The sequence below is a fragment of the Notolepis coatsorum genome (genome assembly GCF_963971535.1).
Source record: "Notolepis coatsorum genome assembly, chromosome: 10".
Lineage (NCBI taxonomy): Eukaryota > Metazoa > Chordata > Actinopteri > Aulopiformes > Paralepididae > Notolepis > Notolepis coatsorum.
The window spans coordinates 118,022,909-118,042,839 of NC_140174.1; the positions used below are offsets into that span (position 1 = coordinate 118,022,909).

The 19,931-nt window shown below is 45.3% G+C and overlaps 2 protein-coding genes across 3 annotated transcripts in view; one reads left to right on the top strand and one right to left on the bottom strand.

The window, feature by feature from the left end:
• LOC311236160 (kinesin-like protein KIF2A) overlaps positions 1–19,931 on the top strand; it is a 191,005-nt gene that overhangs the window by 145,534 nt on the left and 25,540 nt on the right. The window contains exons 16-17 of one of the 2 annotated variants that reach the window (XM_084323786.1): positions 2,176–2,243; positions 3,784–3,909. In XM_084323786.1, the coding sequence (XP_084179912.1) occupies positions 2,176–2,243; positions 3,784–3,909 (194 nt within the window). The remainder of the gene's footprint in view (positions 1–2,175; positions 2,244–3,783; positions 3,910–19,931) is intronic. The other variant, XM_084323785.1, reaches the window with a different exon arrangement.
• On the bottom strand, positions 12,392–12,985 carry LOC311234988 (histone H1-like; the record flags this gene model as incomplete). Its single annotated transcript, XM_084322298.1, has 1 exon — positions 12,392–12,985. One exon carries the CDS (start codon positions 12,983–12,985, stop codon positions 12,392–12,394), a length of 594 nt encoding a protein of 197 aa, XP_084178424.1.

Below are 19,931 nucleotides of genomic sequence, written 5' to 3' on the forward strand. Positions count from 1 at the left end.
TTATAACCAAATAACGCTCTGATTAACAAATAGTAATATATAGGTTTCTTTAGACTAGAATAAGTTAAATTAACTTACCGTCTCTGGAAAGTTTAACGCTGGTCTGTAACGCTGTGACTGAGCTATAATCCAAATGTTGAAAGAGTGCCAACACAGATCCAAAAACAGTTTAACCTATTGGTAAACAAACGTATTGTTGAAAATATACACTGACTGCTGTTGTGACATTGTTTAAGATAGTATTGACTAGTTTACATTTGAAAAATAAACCCGACTCCAGTTGCAAAACAAAAGTCTTCTTCTTCTTCTTCTTCTTCTTCTTCTTCTTCTTCTTCTTCTTCTTCTTCTTCTTCTTCTTCTTCTTCTTCTTCTTCTTCTTCTTCTTCTTCTTCTTCTTCTTCTTCTTCTTCTTCTTCTTCTTCTTCTTCTTCTTCTTCTTCTTCTTCTTCTTCTTCTTCTTCTTCTTCTTCTTCTTCTTCTTCTTCTTCTTCTTCTTCTTCTTCTTCTTCTTCTTCTTCTTCTTCTTCTTCTTCTTCTTCTTCTTCTTCTTCTTCTTCTTCTTCTCTTCTTCTTCTTCTTCTTCTTCTTCTTCTTCTTCTTCTTCTTCTTCTTCTTCTTCTTCTTCTTCTTCTTCTTCTTCTTCTTCTTCTTCTTCTTCTTCTTCTTCTTCTTCTTCTTCTTCTTCTTCTTCTTCTTCTTCTTCTTCTTCTTCTTCTTCTTCTTCTTCTTCTTCTTCTTCTTCTTCTTCTTCTTCTCTTCTTCTTCTTCTTCTTCTTCTTCTTCTTCTTCTTCTTCTTCTTCTTCTTCTTCTTCTTCTTCTTCTTCTTCTTCTTCTTCTTCTTCTTCTTCTTCTTCTTCTTCTTCTTCTTCTTCTTCTTCTTCTTCTTCTTCTTCTTCTTCTTCTTCTTCTTCTTCTTCTTCTTCTTCTTCTTCTTCTTCTTCTTCTTCTTCTTCTTCTTCTTCTTCTTCTTCTTCTTTCTCTTCTTCTTCTTCTTCTTCTTCTTCTTCTTCTTCTTCTTCTTCTTCTTCTTCTTCTTCTTCTTCTTCTTCTTCTTCTTCTTCTTCTTCTTCTTCTTCTTCTTCTTCTTCTTCTTCTTCTTCTTCTTCTTCTTCTTCTTCTTCTTCTTCTTCTTCTTCTTCTTCTTCTTCTTCTTCTTCTTCTTCTTCTTCTTCTTCTTCTTCTTCTTCTTCTTCTTCTTCTTCTTCTTCTTCTTCTTCTTCTTCTCCTTCTCCTTGTGGATACAGCATCCACAAACTCACAACAGCGCCACTATATGGCCAAAATAATACATGGTTTTAACAAATGGTGGTTTAAATGCATTAACAAAAAGCCGGCGCGTCTGGGAGATGTCACCAGCTGTGTGAGAGCGCCCCCGCTGGTCATTGTTACCATTAACCATGCAAACGGCGTCAAAACGGCCGGCAAACAGTTGTTCCATGACTATTTAAGGCTGTATCTGTACCACTCTAAAACCATACTTATATTCACCACAGTATAACACAGGAACATATGAATGAAAAAATGTATTCTTTCCCACATATTGAACGATAGATAGTTGATGTCAAATGGGCCATAGTATTGTATCCATAGCTATAATATAGAATAGATCTAGCTCTACAAACAAGGTGACGCACACCTATCTTTTAAAGCGCGGCCTAGCTAATCGTGCAGCCCTAGTGTGGTTAGAAAACTAACTAGACTAGTTTAGCAGACTAGGGGGGGGGAGAGAGAGACAGACTTCAGATCAGACTTCTGAAAGAAAGAGAGAGAGAGAGAAGAGGGGGATTGGGGCTGAGTGTGAAAGAGGTATATGATGGGTATTAATGAATAATCCTTCATACCAATGCAGTAAGCACATTTGACTTGGCAAGATCTCTTTGAAATAAGTCCTATCTATGGTTCTGTTTCCTGATTTGGATAAAGTGGGAAGGGATACCAGAAATATTCTTTTGGTGTTTACCGCAGAGCAGAGGGACCATGTTACCAGACACTCTATATCAGTGATGGCTGTCAAAATGTAGAGCTACTTAACACTTATATTAACTAAAGAAGTACCACTTACAGCCGCTTTAAAGCTGCAGAGTGCTGGCGAGGTTCATGAGGTCTGATCGCCAGCCTTCTCGTCCTCAGTGAGGTTCATGAGGTCTGATCGCCTGCCTTCTCGTCCTCCACAGATCTCTACCATCTCTCCTGGTATGACTTCGTGTGAAAACACCCTCAACACACTACGCTACGCCAACAGGTGGGAACACTCGACTCGTTTATTGTTGTCAATTATACTGAGTGATGCTTCTGTGTCTCGGGAAATGGGGTAACTTTTATTTTGCGATGTAAGGAAATAGGAACTGTGTCCCTTTTTAACAGCAATAACGTCTTGCTCCTGTGGAGACTTGAGTCCTGCAGTGCCGACGTCTTAACCTCTTAAGCCTGAGCCATATTTTCAGAAAATTCACCTAAAACTACATACCGAATTAAATGGAAGATTGCTCCACTTCTACAAGGTCCATTTGCATGTTCTTGGTATCTAGGGACATCTATGGACCTCAGGGAATGTATTCCTAGTGTAAATATTGTGTCTGTTACTATGCTTGAGTAAATTGTAATGAACCAAAGGAGAATATAAATTATTCGTTTTTTTTCTCCATCTTTGACGGTGAATAACACCATGCTAACATTGACCAGACATGAAAAATTGCCACTGAGCTCATTCAGCACCTACTTGAGATCAAGTGTACTAAAATGAATATAGAATATCAGGCCTATAAATGACCTTATTATGGCCAAGTCATACATCTATGGATCAGGCCTAAGATGAGATATAAACACGAAAATCACGTCGATATTTGGAAGAGAAAATGCTTGGACTTCCGTTGTCGGTGGCTGGTGTGAGCTGGGTAGTGTAGTTTTATGAAATTTCTATGTCCATTAAAAGCCCTGGGTCTCCTCTTTCTTAGGACGACAACAATTTGCGGCGGACCGCAAATGATATCACGCCATAAATCCATCTTTACAGACTGTATGAATTAATGTTGCGTTTATTTTTTTCAAATGTAGCCAAGAGTAAAGACCCTAACCCTGTCAAAACCGCAGTCATATATTTTCAGCAATACGTTTGTTTACCAATAGGTTAAAGTGTTATTAGTGAAATATTAGTTTTGGTAATGTATTAAAAAACTAGCGAATATCGACGGACGGTAATGCACGCCGCCATTTTGTTTGTAGTCATATGAGGAGAGGAGACCCAGGGCTTTCGAATGTCGTTGGAATTTCGAAAAACTACACTACCCAGCTCCTGTCAATCAAATGACTTGTGGATTTCCTTTTTTATTTATCTTGTTTTTCGGGATTATCTACCACAAACCTCAACGTTATTGGCATAAATTAGAACGCAGTTAGTTTATCTACCTTTTTGTGAACGACAGCAGTGAAACAGTAACTTTCCAGGGATCCAGTTTTCCTCAGAGGACAGTTTGTTTATTCAGAAGAAAACCTACCAGAAGGAATTATTCACTCCTCTGACTCTCAGAACCACACAGTGCACCTTTAACTCCAATAACAGAAAACTGTGATCTCCCTCTGTCTCTCTTCTGGCTGCAGTTCTATCTGACTCCTCTCTTGTTGCCTCTTCTTTTTCTCCTGCTATCTTTTCTCTCTTCTCTCCTCCTCTCCTCCTTCCCTTCTCCTCCCCATCACCTCCTCTCCTCCTCCCCCTCTCCTCCTCTCCTCTCCTCTCCTTCTCCTCTCCTCTCCTCCTCTGTGCCGTGGCCGGTGCCTCCGTACAGAGTGAAGGAGTTTGGGATCAGTCCGTCGGACATCCCCTTCTCCCAGGGCGGTCAGGGAAGTCGCCCTGAGCTCTCGCCCACCAACACCTTTGAGTACGATGACTCTGCTGCTACCTCCCCCAGCAGGTCAAGGTTCACCGACACACACACAGCTGCATGCACTCCCTGCTAGGATTCATTTCCATCCTTGTTGTTGTTTTTTAACTACACACACCTAGAAGACATTTGGTGGCCTCCACGCTCCTCCTCACGCTCCTCATTCACGCCATGGCTCATGTCCTTTTCGTCTTTCTTTCATCTCTCATCCTCCTCCTCCTCCTGCCTTGCCTGGTACTTCCACCGTCATCTGTTTGGCTGAAGCTGTAGACGTGATTCCGGATCGTTGGGTTTTTATTTTGTTTTCCCTTTTCATTCCCTCGTGAAGAATAAGATGATTCAATCGTGTGTGTAGTTGTTGTTGTTGTTGTTGTTGTTGTTGTGGGGATTGGTGCTGTATTAGGGCCAGTGAGTGAGCGGGGGGGCTGCGGCATCTTCAGCATGGTGAGCTACCAGGACATGTGTATAATGTGTAGACTGCGCTACTCCACACATTTTGGCATTATGTAGTACTTTTCGTACTATTACTAAGTAAAAGTATATTCTATATTGTATTATACTAAATTATGTTATATCTAGTCAAATGTATGGAAGAACAAATGTAAATGTAAGGGGGTAGGGATCAATAAGCTTAGCTTCCCTCTATTCCTTTTTTTGACATGTCTGCTAACTAGATACATTGCTCTTGACTTTTTGTTTATAGTTCCTTTTTTTTTTGTTTAAAAAAAATAATTTTTTTTTTGTTATGATTGTTCTGTTTGACGGAGCTAGATACCGTGATTTGTTTGGAGGAATATAGAGAATACATGTTCAAAAATAAACGTTTTTCATTCATTCATGTATCAATGGTTAAGGTTACCATGGTAACGGCAATACATTTCAGTAGCCCACGGGTACAGTGAGTGATCAGTGATCACGCTTTTTCACAGCTCGTTAAATGGCTGTATCGGTAGCCTGCTGTTGGGTTGGTCGAGGAACAGGCCGTGTTTGTAATGAGTTGGCCAAGTATGAGTACCACGGTCAGGGTTCGCACACGGTCCTTGAAGTACTTAAAGTGCATGATTTAAAAAAAAATAAAATAAAAATAAAAGGCAATGCCTGGAATTCCTTGAAAACAGCAAATTTTTTAACAATGTGCTTACCGTAAGAAGTCCGTGAAATTCAAATCAACCATTTGCATTGAAAGTTGTGTTCATCGGACTTCCGGTTCCGATCAGCAACGCATGGCTGGCTGATTTTGCGGAGCTCAGCAACCAAGCCACATTAAGTCTGATTACGTTTTTATTTTTATACCATTTGATTTTATTTTACGTTAGACCATGTCTAAACAGACACAGACCAGGATGGGAACGCTGAACGCCATGGATAAGGAGCTCATTAGGTCGATATTCCGTGAGGAAATAGAGGCTATCGTGGCTAAGCTAACCGACAGAGTGGATGCGCTCCAGGAGACGGTAGCCAGCATAGATACACGGTTAGCCATGGTGGAGGAGAGCCTATCCGCAGTCGTGGAGGTGGCTGATACCAACGCCACGGTGATATCGTCCTTGGAGGACAAGCTGCGGGCTTGTGAGATGAAGACGGCAGATCTGGAGGACCGTGGCAGGAGATGCAATGTTAGAATATACGGGTTACCCGATGAAGTGGAGGAGGACGCGCCGATTAAGTTCCTCGAGAAAATTATACCGAAGTGGTTCCCGAAGCTAGCCTGCCCCGAGATAGAGAGCGCGCACAGGATCTTCAGAGCCGCTACCCCGATGAAAAGCGAGCGTACAAACCCACACACATTCATCTTCTGCTGCCTGAGGTTCCAGACAAGACAGGATATTCTAAAAGAGGCCAGGTTGAATCCTCCGGTGGTGAACCGCCGTACCCTGAGATTCGCCGCAGATTTCAGTGACTACACAGCGAGGCGACGTAGAGCTTTCGCCAGAGCCATGGATCTCGCCCTTGAAAGGGCGGTGGAGGTATACCTATTGTTCCCGGCAACTCTTAAGGTGAAGATGGGCCGAGGAGAGGTGTCGTGCAACAGTCTATTCAAGTCACCATCCGAGGCGGAGGACTTCATTCGGAAAAGCAATACAAACATCCCGACTGAGAGGAACAGACCGCCCCCGGTGGAGCAGACCTCAAGCGACGGAGAGTGAGAGGCCGGAGCAGGTACCTGAGGCTGGCTTCACACGAGGCCTGCTAACATGCTAGCTATCCAAGCTAGCGGCCCTGAAGAGTGGAGCGGGCTCCACACGTGTGCTGCTAGCATACCAGCTAACCAAGCTAACGGCTCTGGAGCATGAGAGCTGTTAGCACACTATGTAGCTGGTTGTTGTAAACACAGCTGACCGCAGATTTTTCAGTCCTCAGAACGGTAACATTCGACTTCTCTATATACGGTATTGTCTCAGTTACGAGCATGAATATTGACTATTTGAAATGTAATTCAGATATCCTTTATTCTTAGAGTATCGTTTTTTTTCTTCTTTTTTTTCATCGTCTGTCACTCGAACTATGCATTGAACTGCGCTTAGATTGTTACATATATTATCTTTGTCCAGCTCTGCCCGGGCGAAATGAATATCACAAGTTTCACTCAAACAGACTGTATGGGCTTATGAACCGTTCAACCAAGGGGGGTGACCCCCTTGCAACGAGCTGGTCAAGACTCTCCTAGCTAACATTGCTGAGACTGCGTGCTTTTAACTTTCTTGTCACAGCAGTGCAGCAGTGCACATGGCCGCCACCGACGCTGCATTACCTCAACGATGGCAGCACGGTAATGCTCGAGGTTTATTACCACAGTGGTATTATTTCAACATGTGTTATGAGTACTTCACTTTACTCAAGTTTAACTCGGACAAACTGTGTTTCAGGTGCTTTCATCGTCTGCACAATGTTCTATGCACTGAGCTCTATATAGATTTATTCTCTCTGTTGAGCGAAGCGGGGTTCCCCTATTTCTAAATCGTTACAATATAAATGTTTTAGTATGGTTAAGTTACGTAATGTGGTTGTGGTTGCTGTGACCCGGTCACAGTGCCAAATGATGTTTGATCGACATCGGACAAGATATTTGAAGGAGGGGCGGGGGGGATACAGGGATTTTTGTTTTTCATTTTTTGTGGCTCGCTCTATTAAGCGTTTGCTCTCGCCCAACAGGACCTTAGAGTGGGGATATGTATATGTTGTGGTGCTCTACTACAAGGGAATCACGTTCAGTCATACTGCAACCTGGTTGGACTATGGCTAATTTAAACATCTTGATCTGGAATACAGGGGGTCTTAATATTCCACATAAACGCAAGTGTACTAACATGGTTGAAAAGGCAGGAGGTGGATGTGGCTTTGCTGAGTGAAACGCATCTTTTAATGGCTTTGCAAGACTTGCAAACAAATTTATCATAACATAAGCTCCTCTTCTTTTAGCATTAAGTCCCGTGGAGTAGCCATAGTAGCTAAGCGAAAGTTGAATATTAAACTGCAGAAGGTCGAATTACTATTGAGTTGGGGGCCTTAGGGATATTTTCGTGCAAATTTGTGCAAAAGCACCAAATTTGGCCCAGATGTAGCCCAGAGTATGCTCAATTGATTCAGCCAGGGCGCCCGAGCCGGCGCCCCCCGGGGCCACCCTGGTGGCCAAATCAATATGGCCGCTGTCCGAAAAAGGTCTTGGCTATAACTTTTGAACCAAATTAACTAGAAATACAAACTTGGTGTCTATTTTATGTCTTTTGACTATTAGAAACACATTGGAATGCTTATCTTTACAATTGGGTGTGTCTGGGACCCTAATTTGCATATTTCCAAGATGGCGACTACCCGAAAGTGAGTTTTACCAGAACCTTTGTTTTTTCTGTCTATAAAAGTGAAATTCTATATAACATATAATTATATCAGAATCCGAATCAGACACGTTGATTGCCAGGCAATATTTATAATGTCAAATAAACCTAAACAACAATTGGTTGTCAAGCGTAACAACAACAAAGGCGAAAACATCACAGAACAACAATAAATACTGCACAATACACAAACAATACAGAATCATAACCTACATTAGCCCAAAATGACAATCCACATACCACATCAAGGTGCTCAGTCTATAGATATAAGTTTATGGGGATGGATGTGCTCAGTCCTTTTTATTTACCAGGGTGAGTGATTGTGGATAGAAGCTGTAGGTGACGATTTTTATATCATAATCACACAACCAGATTACTTATTGTCATCTCATTGTAGTCTCGACCCTCATTGTTGGCACAGCCACATATTGAGGTGCAATGGACTTCAGCTTTGCAGCGCCCTCTACATGACTTTTTGTAGCCACAGTGGAGGAGAATGGTGCAGGCTTTACTGGCATCTGCAAGATGAGTCCAGTAAGGTTCCCAAGTCTTGGTTGTGGAGTCCCAGTACCAGCTCTGTACCACCATGTACTGAACTCTGGGATATTTAGCTGGACAGAGGTCGCCTGGTTCCAGTAAAAGCGCTATGCCAACTTCGTGAACCCTTGCAAGTGATTCAGCCACTGCTGTTTCCATAATGTCTTGTGTGTTGAGTGCTACAAGGTAATAATTTGGTAGAAATGGATTTCTGTGGGTCTCCATAACCTCTGAAGGATTTGACATCTTTCCTGAACATGACCTGCAAGCTATTTGCCTCTTCCTGATGAGATGTTGACGATGATGTGCTGCTGTTATACACAGCTTCAAACTTTTGCACCGCACCAACCTGGTGCAGTCAGGCCCTGCAAGCATGAGGAGTGTGAGGGCTTCAGGGCTTTCATAGAGTCCAGCTGCTCCACCACAGGACTGAGGGCTTCAGGGCTTTCATAGAGTCCAGCTGCTCCACCACAGGACTGCAGGATTTTGTTTGATTGCTCATGGGATTGATCTTTTGCAATCAAGCTGAACTTATGTTCTGACCACTGCACTACGAATTTCCCCTTCATGAACTCGTCATAAATGGCAGGATTTTTTTCAGGCAGCTCAAACATGTCTCGAACATTGACGGGTAACCAGCGAGTGTAGTTTGTGTGATCCATCATGTGAAACCAAGCACAGAGCTCATCACACACTTGAATGTACAGCTTGAAGTGTCCTTCTCGGAGTGACCGAACGAATCGACAGAACAGTAACTCTAGCTCCATGATGGTAGACCAGTACTTGAACTGTGGAAACTCCGCTTGAGATTGTTTGTCCCACCTTTTGAATGTTTCAGATGGGCCCAGAACATCCACACAATAAGCAGAGTATGCCTTCTGCTTGAGAATATGAAGGGACATGAGAGTGACTTGATGGACATAACGTGTGTGTTTAATATGGTGCTCATTGAGGGCAGACTGAGCTCGTCCTGTAGTCAAGACCTGTGCCTGGGTAAGGACGGTGGTCCAACCTGAATCGCAGAGCAGCTTGCCCGCCATAAGGTGAGCTTCGTCTTCGATATGCAATGCTCCCATCATTACGACCAACTTATCTTCACCAAATGTCGCAGGATATTGCCATTGGAGCTGCTTGGCTATAGCATACAATGGTTGATCAGCACCAAGAACAGCAATCTGGCCAGGATTCAGGAATGATGTGCCTTTCTGTGCTAGCTCCATTGCATGCTTCGTCATGGATGCAGATGCTGCTTTATCTGGGAATAAGGGGTACACTCCTATCTCTGCACAAGGTTTCACTGTGTCATCATTCATAAGCTGTGAGTTATAACCTGACCATGTAATAACATTATCTTCACCTAGTGTCTCCTGATCGAGAACTCTTTTCCCATGCATCAACCAACTCATCTTTCACTTTGGCTCCACGCACAAGATCATGCAATGGTTGCACAGGATCAGTGCCACTTCTGGGTGCCAATATATCTATATTATATATATATTCATTGACTTCCGCTGGCTTAACAATTGTATATGTGTCTGGAAGTTTGGGTGTGGATGAATCTTCAGTGTCAACTTTTATAGGAGGACGCTAAAGTCCTAGATGGTCATGAGAGATGATTTGTAGCACTCAGTGCAGTTCCATAGAACTCGTTCTGTGAGTAGTTCCCTTTGCTCTACCCATCTAGCTTGTCAACATCATAGGTGAAGACATCTTGACAAAGATTAGTAGGAAGAACAATGTCTTGTACTTCTGACATTGGGTGATGAGACTTGCTATTTTCATTCTCGGTTTCAGGTTGGCATCTTCTGTATTAGCTGCACAGGGTTTGAGGAGTGCTGGACCCTGGAGGACGATATCATTGAACACTCGTAACGGTTCGGCAACAGATTTTGTGAGACAGTTAATAATAATAATAATAATATCTTAAATTTATATAGCACCTTTCAGGAGACCCAAGGCGCTTAACGGGAGGGGGCAGCTAAGGGAGGGAACAGGAAACAACGTAACAACAAAATAATAATCAAAAGGAAAGAAAGAAAATGAAAAAAAAAGGAAATCAGGCAGAGTAATTTACAATTTGGTGAAAAGGTGGGTTTTGAGTTGGGATTTGAAGGAGTGCAGGGATGTAGCATTACGGATGTTTGAAGGGAGTGAGTTTCAGAGGGTGGGTGCGGCCTCAGAGAAGGCTCTGGGACCAACAGTCCGCATGTTGGTGGTGGGGATGGAGAGGAGACCGGAGTCAGAGGACCGCAGCCTCCGGGGCGGGATGGAGGAGGTCAGCTAGGTACCGGGGGCAAGGGAGTGAAGGGCTTTGTAGGTGATGAAGAGGATCTTGAAATTGATGCAGGACTTGACTAGAAGCCAGTGGAGGTGCATGAGGGTGGGGGTGATGTGGTGCCAGGACTTGGTGCGGGTGAGAACCCTGGCAGCAGAATTTTGCACATATTGTAACCTGTTCAGGGCATTGCTGGGTAGCCATATTAGGACAGCGTTTGCATAGTCAAGACGGGAGGTGACGAAAGCGTGAATGAGAGTCTCTGCTACAGAGTCGGGGAGAGATGGCCGGAGTCTGGAAATGTTACTGAGATGAAAAAAAGCTGATTTAGTTATTGTTTTTATGTGTGAATGAAAGAAGAGGGTGGAGTCCAGTATGACGCCCAAGTTGCGAACTTCTGGGGAAGGGTGGATTAGGCAGCCATCCACTTCAAGGAGGAGATCTCCAACCTTCCAGAGCAGTGACTGCTTGGCCACAACCATGAGCTCAGTCTTCTTGCTATTTAGCTTCAGGAAATTGGATGACATCCAGGCCTTGATGTCAAGGAGGCAGTTGACGAGGTGCTGTGGGGCGAGAGGAGTGGAGGGTGAGGTGCTGATGTAGAGCTGAGTGTCATCAGCGTAGGAGTGGAAATTGAGACCATGTTTCCGGATGATGTGACCAAGGGGGAGCATGTCGATTGTGAAGAGGAGTGGACCAAGAATGGAGCCCTGCGGCACACCTTGGTTGACTGGGGCAGGGGTGGAGGTGGAGTTGCAGATGGAGATGAACTGTTTTTGGTCAGTGAGGTAGGACTCGAACCAGGTGAGAGCAGTCCCAGTAACACCCAGGTGGTCAGAGAGGTGGTTAAGGAGAATGGAATGGGAGACCATGTCAAAGGCCGCAGATAGATCCAGGAGGATGAGGAGGCTGATGTGACCGGAATCGGTGGCCTTGGTGAGGGCAGTCTCGGTGCTGTGGTGTTTCCTGAAGCCACATTGGAAGGGTTCATAGAGCTCATGGTTGGACAGGTGTTGGTGCAGTTGGGCAGCCACTGCTCTTTCCAGGATATTGCTTAGGAAAGGAAGGTTGGAGATCAGTCGGTAATTCCCAAGGTCATCTGGGTCCAGACCAGGCTTCTTCAGGATGGGCGTGACTGATGCTATCTTGAAGCTAGAGGGTACCCTGCCCGATTCCAGGGAGGAATTAATTATTCCCACGATGGTAGGGCACACGTCAGGTAGGCCAGCTTTGACCAGGACTGTGGGTATTGATTGATTGAAAACTTTATTAACAGATTGCAGAATGGGTACAATACAGTATAGCTCAATACACACAATTGTTAAGGGAATGCAGACCAGAGAAATACTTTCGTCTTGTTTACATCAGGGTCCCCCATTTTCAATTCATCATGACATACAGATAAACAGTACTGCTACATTTATACATTTATGACATACCAGATTTACATACAGTACAAAAAGAGTCTAAAAAAGAGAGTATACATTTGACGAAAAAACTGTACATTGGAGGAGGTTGGCTGGTGGGGGGTTGGGTAGGTGGGGTGGGGGGGATATAGTACACATTATATATATATATGCAGCATTATTGCACATGCTATCACACAAGTTACATGGGTAAAACATAATGAAGTCGGTAGTGATTACAGTGTAAGGCAGTAGTATAGGCATCAGAGTTTGAACAGTAAGGATAACATATCCTTGACCTAGAGTATAGGATATTAACTATTAATTCAACCGACTAGAAGTTAACCAATATTGGGGAGGACACAAAACATAAGCATTAGTAGATTTGCTTCTATCCACCATTAAACAATGCATTTATACAAGGGAATGTACCATTTCAGGGATAGTAGTGGTTGGCTCTAAAAAGAGCCTTTTGTGTGTTTTAGACAATAAAGCTTAAGACCTTCACTTCCTCTTGCTGCTGTCCTCGTGGGCTTCGCGGCTTTGGGCTTGGCAGCCTTCTTCGTGGGGGCTTTCTTGGCTGCGGACTTCTTCACGGCCTTGGGGCTCTTGGCTGCCACCTTCTTGGGGCTCTTGGCTTTGACTGCAGGCTTCTTTGCCTTTGGAGACTTTTTAGCCACAACCTTCTTAGCCGCAGCAGGTTTCTTCACTGGCGCTTTCTTAGCTTTCGGAGCTGCTTTCTTGACAGGCTTCTTGGCTTCAGCCTTGTTGATTTTGAAGGAGCCGGAGGCACCGGTACCCTTGAGCTGGACAAGAGTGCCCTTTAACACCAAGCTCTTCACACGTGAATTATTCTTCTCCACGTCGTAGCCACCGGCAGCCAGATACTTCTTTACCGCAGCCAGGGACACGCCGCTCCTCTCTTTAGAGGCAGATACCGCCTCGAGGACGAGTTCTGCGGCGCTGGGACCTGATGCCTTCTTCGGCTTGGAGGCAGCTTTCTTCCTGGGGACTTTAGCCGGAGCGGCAGCGGCTGGAGCGACTTCTGCCATAGTTCTCTTCTATCGTCTGATCAACAGGAAATGCAACAAATAGTCCGAGCTGACTGGTAAGGGGTCAAGGGAGCAGGTGGAGGCCTTAGCCTTGGTGACCAGCTTAGCCACCTGGAGAGCGTCGATGGGAAGGAGCCGTCAAACATGTGGCCTGGTTGTAAGCAATACTTGTGTAAAACCAAGGCGGCCCTCATCAACATAATCGCCTCATCCTGATCAATCTGGTTGGAATCTAGCCCCTTTCTCGCAGTTGCTAATAAACAGTTTAAATCATTGTTACTCCACGAGTGGTACTCAAAGAGCGAGCCGTGTATTTCCGCCATTGGTGTCACCGCGCATGCGCACCAGGCATTTGGCTGCCTGGTCCAGGCATTACAGGCGGAAATACACGGCTCGCTCTGTGAGTACCATTCGTGGAGTAACAATGATTTAAACTGTTTATTATCAACTCCGAGCTTCCAGACCCCACTGTAAAGCTGTGGTAAACCCATATTGTACGCTGGGTATCTTTGAAATTCATATCTGATATATTTTTGACAAACCCCCACGCCCGCGTTCACGCTTGGTTGGTATTTTCTAAAGTGGTTGCGTCCCATAAGCAAGTGACTGCGGTCACAAAAGCCCCAGGCTTGCAAACCACAGTCACGAAAGGGGCTAGTTGGAATCATGACCTCTAGCTACTCTCTTAGCCACTTGTTCCTTGTTTCTGATGTATCTGTCCCTCCCTTTCTGGTGTTCACTCCATTCAGGCAGATATTTGAGGTGCTGTTGCTTGAATCTTGTTGTGTGGAGTTCATAATCAAGACACAAATGCGAAATGGGTCAATATTGAAACAGAAACGTAAAAGTTAAGGTAAAACTCATTTTCGGGGAACCGCCATCTTGGAAATATGTAAATTAGGGGTCCAGACACACCCAATTATAAATATAAGCATTCCAATGTGTTTCTAATGGCCAAGAAACATAATATAGACACCAAGTTTTTATTTTAAGCTCATTTGGTTCAAAAGTTTTAGCCGAAACCTTTTTCGGAGGGCAGCCATATTGATTTGGCCACCAGGGCGACCCCGGTGGTCGCTGGTTCGGGCGCCCTGGCTGAATCATTGATTAGAACATAGTCTGAGCTACATCTGGGCCAAATTTGGTGCTTTTGCACAAATTTGCACAAACTTAGCCTCATATAGCCCTAAGGCCCCCAAAGATGGAATACTCTTAACAGGAAAATTGCTCTGATAGCCGCCTATGCTCCTAATGTGTATGACGCTAACTTTTATACTGTACTCACTACAGAGATGTTTAAACTACCTGAGTACTCATTTATAGTGGGTGCTGATTTCAATGCCATTTGGGATCCATTGATTGATGAGTCCAGTAATGCTGAAACCCACGATCAGAAGCAAGCGACCGCGGCCCTACGTGCCTGGTCTAAATACGGGGGTTATTGATATGTGGCGGTTACTCAACCCAACCGCGCGAGACTACTCTCTTTTTTCTCTGTGAGACACAAAACTTTTTCCTAGAATTGATTGTTTTTTCTTCCTCTAGGCCAGTGGTTCTCAAACTGTGGTACGCGTACCACTAGTGGTACTTGGTGGTACTGCTGGTGGTACTTGAAAACATTTACAAAAAAGCACAAAAAAATTCCACTGAACTTAGAAGCAGGCCAGGCCAGTGTTTCTGGTTGCGGCAGCGCGATAGTTAGATAACCTAAGTGCGGAACAACCAGGAGATCACTGTGACAGAGAGTAATGCAGTCTAAACAGTCATAAATCTTTAATTCAACTTCAGCCCTGATCATAACCATTTATTTTTAGATTTTTTGTAATGTCAGATAAAAAATGAAGTACTCCCACTTTTCTGAAAAGAGTTGGTGTTAAATCTGACATTACAAAAAAGCCATCAAAATCTGTGTTGCTGCTAATCATTGACACATGCCTAGTCTGTAATAATCCCCCCCAGAAAAATGTACTTTGCATTTGATATATTGAAAATATTTTACTTTTTGTGTGTTTTTTTTAACAATAATTTGTGATGCCATCACACAAACTGGCATTTAAAGGGTAAAAATTCAAAAATTCCTGCACCAGAATGCAGGAAATTAAGTTTTTGTAACAAAATAAGTGTGTGTGTGTGTGTGTGTGTGTGTGTGTGTGTGTGTGTGTGTGTGTGTGTGTGTGTGTGTGTGTGTGTGTGTGTGTGTGTGTGTGTGTGTGTGTGTGTGTGTGTGTGTGTGTGTGTGTGTGTGTGTGTGTGTGAGTCGAGTCAAGAGTTTTATTTGTCACGGCATACAAGTATACAATGAAATGCGGGTGGTCTTGCCCGCAACGATGTGCAATACAGTGGTACAACATATAATAGAATCCAATAAAAACAACATTGTGCAATAAACAGGTAACAGGTAACATGGTGTGACATCTCGGTATCTGTACATAAAAAATATTTACAGAGCATATAGGACATGCTGGGTAGCTTTGTTAGTGCAATACACTGTTACTGTTGTTATACTAATTTAAAGTGGCCTTTCCTTTTGGCCATAAGTGGGTGTGTGCGGCATGAGTGTGTGCCCGCTCATGTTAAAGTGTTAAAAGTGGCTGCTAGTGTGTGAGCGTGCACAGCGTGCGTGTTGTGTGTGTGCTTGTGTGTGGATAGTTCAGTGTTCTGTGGCACTCAATGTTCATTGTTCAAGGCTCTGATGGCCTGGGGGAAGAAGCTGAGCCTAAGCCTCTCTGTCCTAGTAGCTGGGGTTCGCAGGCGTCTGCCTGACCTCAGCAGCTGGAACAGGCTGTTATTGGGGTGGTGGGGGTCTTTCATTATTCTGCAGGCTCTGGATTTGCACCTCTTGTTGTATAGAACCTGCAGGGGAGGTAGTGCCATACCCGTGGTACGCTCGGCTGAGCGCACCACCCTCTGTAGGGCCTTCTTGTCCTGTGCCGTGCTGTTTCCATACCAGGCAGTGATGTTTCCGGTCAAGATGCTCTCTACAGCTCCTGAGTAGAAGGACTGGAGTATCTTCCCCGATACTCTGAACTTCCTTAACTGTCTCAGGTGGTAGAGGCGCTACTTCGCCTTCTTTACTACTGTGTATGTGTGTTGTCCATGTCAGATCCTCTGAGATGTGGACCCCCAGGTACTTAAAGCTGCTCACCCTGTCCACGGTAGCCACGTTAATCATCAGTGGTGTGTGTGTCTCCTGCTGTCCTCTCCTATAATCCACGATCAGCTCCTTGGTTTTACCAATGTTCAGGAGCAGGCTGTTGTCCTGGCACCAGCGTTCCAGTACCTCAACCTCCTCCCGGTAGGCCTTCTCGTCGTTGTCCGAGATCAGCCCCACCACCACCGTGTCGTCTGCGAACTTCACTATGGAGTTGGAGCTGAACTTGGCCACACAGTCGTGTGTGTATAGTGAGTACAGCAGGGGGCTCAGAACACAGCCCTGGGGGGACCCGATGCTCAGGGTGATGGTGTTGGAGGTCTGACCCCCCACCCTGACCGCCTGGGGTCTCTCACTCAGAAAGTCCAGTACCCAGGCGCTCAGGGCGGAGCTCAGACCCAGCCCGATCAGCTTGTCCACCAGTCTGGTGGGGACTATGGTGTTGAACGCTGAGCTGTAGTCAATGAACAACAGTCTCACATAGCCCCCCTTCTGACGGTCCAGGTGAGAGAGGGTGCTGTGCAGTACTTGGGAGACCGCATCGTCAGTGGACCTGTTTGGCCTGTATGCAAATTGCATAGGGTCCATATCGCTGGGGAGGGAGGCACAAATGTGATCCTTGACCAGCCTCTCGAAACATTTCATGGCCACAGAGGTGAGTGCCACCGGTCTGTAGTCATTGAGACCTGCTGGGGAGGGTTTCTTTGGTACCGGGATAATGGTAGACATCTTGAAGCAGGCAGGGACCACTGACTCCTTCAGGGATCGATTAAATATGGTGGTGAACACAGGGGCTAGCTGGTTAGCACAGGACTTGAGTATGCGTCCTGTTATTCCATCTGGGCCAGCCGCCTTCCTGGTGTTCACCTGCATAAATGCTCTTCTCACACTGTGTACCGTCAATGAGAGAGCGTCCCCGCCCCCCCGCGGATGCCCCCCCCCTCCACAACAGCCGGCGCACCAGTGACGTCACTAGCCGTTGGGCTAGCAGTGCCACTGTTTGCACCAAACCGCGCGTAGAAGGTGTTGAGCTGGTCCGCAAGGGAGGCGTCGTCGCTCCCCATTGAGGGGGCGCTGACTTTGTAGTCAGTTATAGCCCTCAGTCCTTGCCATAAGCCTCTTGTGTCGTTCTGTGCCATTTGTGCCTCCATCTTGTCGGCATACGTCCTCTTAGCAGTTTTAACAGCCTTGCGCAGAGTGTAGACTGTTGTCTTGTACTCTTCCATGTTTCCTGACTCTCTGCCCAGGTTGTAAGCAGTGGTGCGAGAGTTCAGGGCTGCTCTGATAGTACTGTCCACCCATGGTTTCTGGTTTGGGAACACCCTCGCCTTCTTTGTGGGGACGATACTATCAGCCAGCGTTGTTATGAATGACACCACAGCATCTGTGAACTCGCTGACGTCACTGGTGCTCCTCTCGAACATTCCCCAGTCGGCGACGTCTAGTGCGTCCTGAAGCGTGGCCTCTGATTGGTCGTCCCATTTTTTTACCTCACGTAACACAACGGCGTCACGTGATCTCTGTTTGTACGCGGGGACCAGCAAGATGGCGGCATGATCCGACGTGTTCGTTGCTCCCGCTAATGGTGGGGCCGGTACAGCCTTGTATCCGGCTCTGAACGGGGTGTAGCAGTGGTCGAGTGTATTTCCTCCCCTTGTGGAGCAGACGATGTGCTGAAAGAAAGACGGCATGACTTTTTTCAGATTCGCCTGATTGAAATCCCCGGCTACGATCATGGCTGCGTCTGGGTGCTTGATTTGGTGAGTGTTCAGGTGGTCGTGTAGTTCCGCTAGCGTCCTGCCGACGCTCGCCTGGGGTGGAATGTACACTGCAGTCATGATCACTGCAGTGAACTCGCGTGGAAGATGGAACGGGCGACATTGGATCGTGAGGTGTTCCATGTCGGGAGAGCATGAACGGGAGAGTATCTTCACCTCCCCGGGGCTAGTCCAGCCGTTGTTGGTCATCAGGCAGAGACCCCCGCCAATGCTTTTCCCGGAGGCTTCTGTACGGTCCGCTCTGAAGATGGTGAAGGAGTTGGAGGGAGAGATGCTGTGATCGGGAGTCACTGTTTTCAGCCAGGTCTCCGTGAAACACAGGATATTGCATTCCTTCATCTCTCGCTGGAATCGGACCCGCGCTCGTAGATCATCCATCTTACTCTCTAGCGAACGTGCATTCGCCAGGAAGATAGATGGAATAGCCGGACGGTAAGCAGATTTCCTTAATCTTAATCTGATCCCGCTCCTCTTCCCTCTGTGTTTCTTCTTTGTCTTACGGCCGTCTCCCGCGTCTTTGTCTCTTCTGATCTCCATTGGCCATTCTTGGCCTGATAAAGTGTCTCTAAACTCCTCTTTGAGTCCGGAGTTTAGGTCAATAAGTGACTGGCGGTCGTATGACGTCCCCGCCAGTGATGCTTCGATAAAAAAAGTAGTAAAAACAAACATAATAACTAAAAATTTGCACATTCGTTGCTGAGCAAAACCCACGGCGACTGACTTGGGTCGCGCCATGTTATGTGTGTGTGTGTGTGAGTGTGAGAGAGAGAATGACGGACAATTGCTTGCTGTGTGAGAGAGAGAGAGAGAGAGAGAGAGAGAATTAAGTACATTTGCGAAATACAGTTCTTAATTGTCTCACTTGCTATGTGAGAATGTTAGTTATTATGTTCTCAATGCCCCTTGCATTGTATGAGTTGTGTGGAAGCGTTTGCTAGTTCTAGTGCTATCCCTTTGTACATTGTGGCTGTGTCTGACTAAAGTTAACAATAAATAATGGTATTAGGAATACATTTGCCTCCTGCGTGAACTGTGCATAGCTGAATAGACTGTATTTTAACGCCGGTCATATGGTGGTACTTGGAGAGCCAGCTACGTTCTCAGGTGGTACTTGGTGTAAAAAGTTTGAGAACCACTGCTCTAGGCTATTCGATAGCTTTGACGTTGACTTGAGGCCCATTGCACTGTCAGACCACAAATACATCCTCCTTAACACTTTGGTTGCCACTTGGTTGCCACTTGTTAACATGGTAAAACGTGGTTGGATGCCAGCACCCACTTCAATGATAGCGTTGTGAACGCATAATCTCTGTCTTAAATGATGGCTGTGTCTAATCTGCCCGTCGTTTATCAATGACTTGTTTGCAGTCAACATTGTCGAAACTGATTGTTTTTTAATCTGTTCATTTCCATTTTATAGCATTTTGAAAAGCCCTAGTTTTTCAGGAAAATATATAGATTCCGTGATAAACGCCCTTTACTGGAATATTCTGGCATACACAAAAAAGGTTGTCATTTTTCGGCCTATTTATGAATCGTTTTCAAATAAACGCTAGATTATCGATAGTATTGTGCACGCTATATAAGCAATCTGAAAAATATATTCTCTCATTTCCTGATCAGCGCACACACACATATGGGACACGCTGAGATATAGGTCAAAACAGATCCTATTACCCCAAGACTGGTAAAATAAATTGCTTACCTCAGATCAGATGTTCTCCAAAAAGATTATTCCAATTCCTGATCGCCATTCCAAATATTGATTGCGTTTATTGATTCAGCGTTGGGTACTGTAAATATGTATTCCACATTGTTTTGCGGCTCGGCGATCACTTGGGTCCTTCAGTTGGCTTGACGGAAAAGTCAAATGAGGAAACTGCCCCCCCCCCCCCCCCTTCATCAGTCTAATCTAATGGGGTGCAGTTACACATGGAGAGATGATGGGGGGCGGTATTTTCCCAATGGAGCTCAGAGAGAGTCTGCAACACTAGCGTGAGGCTCGATTGATGAAATA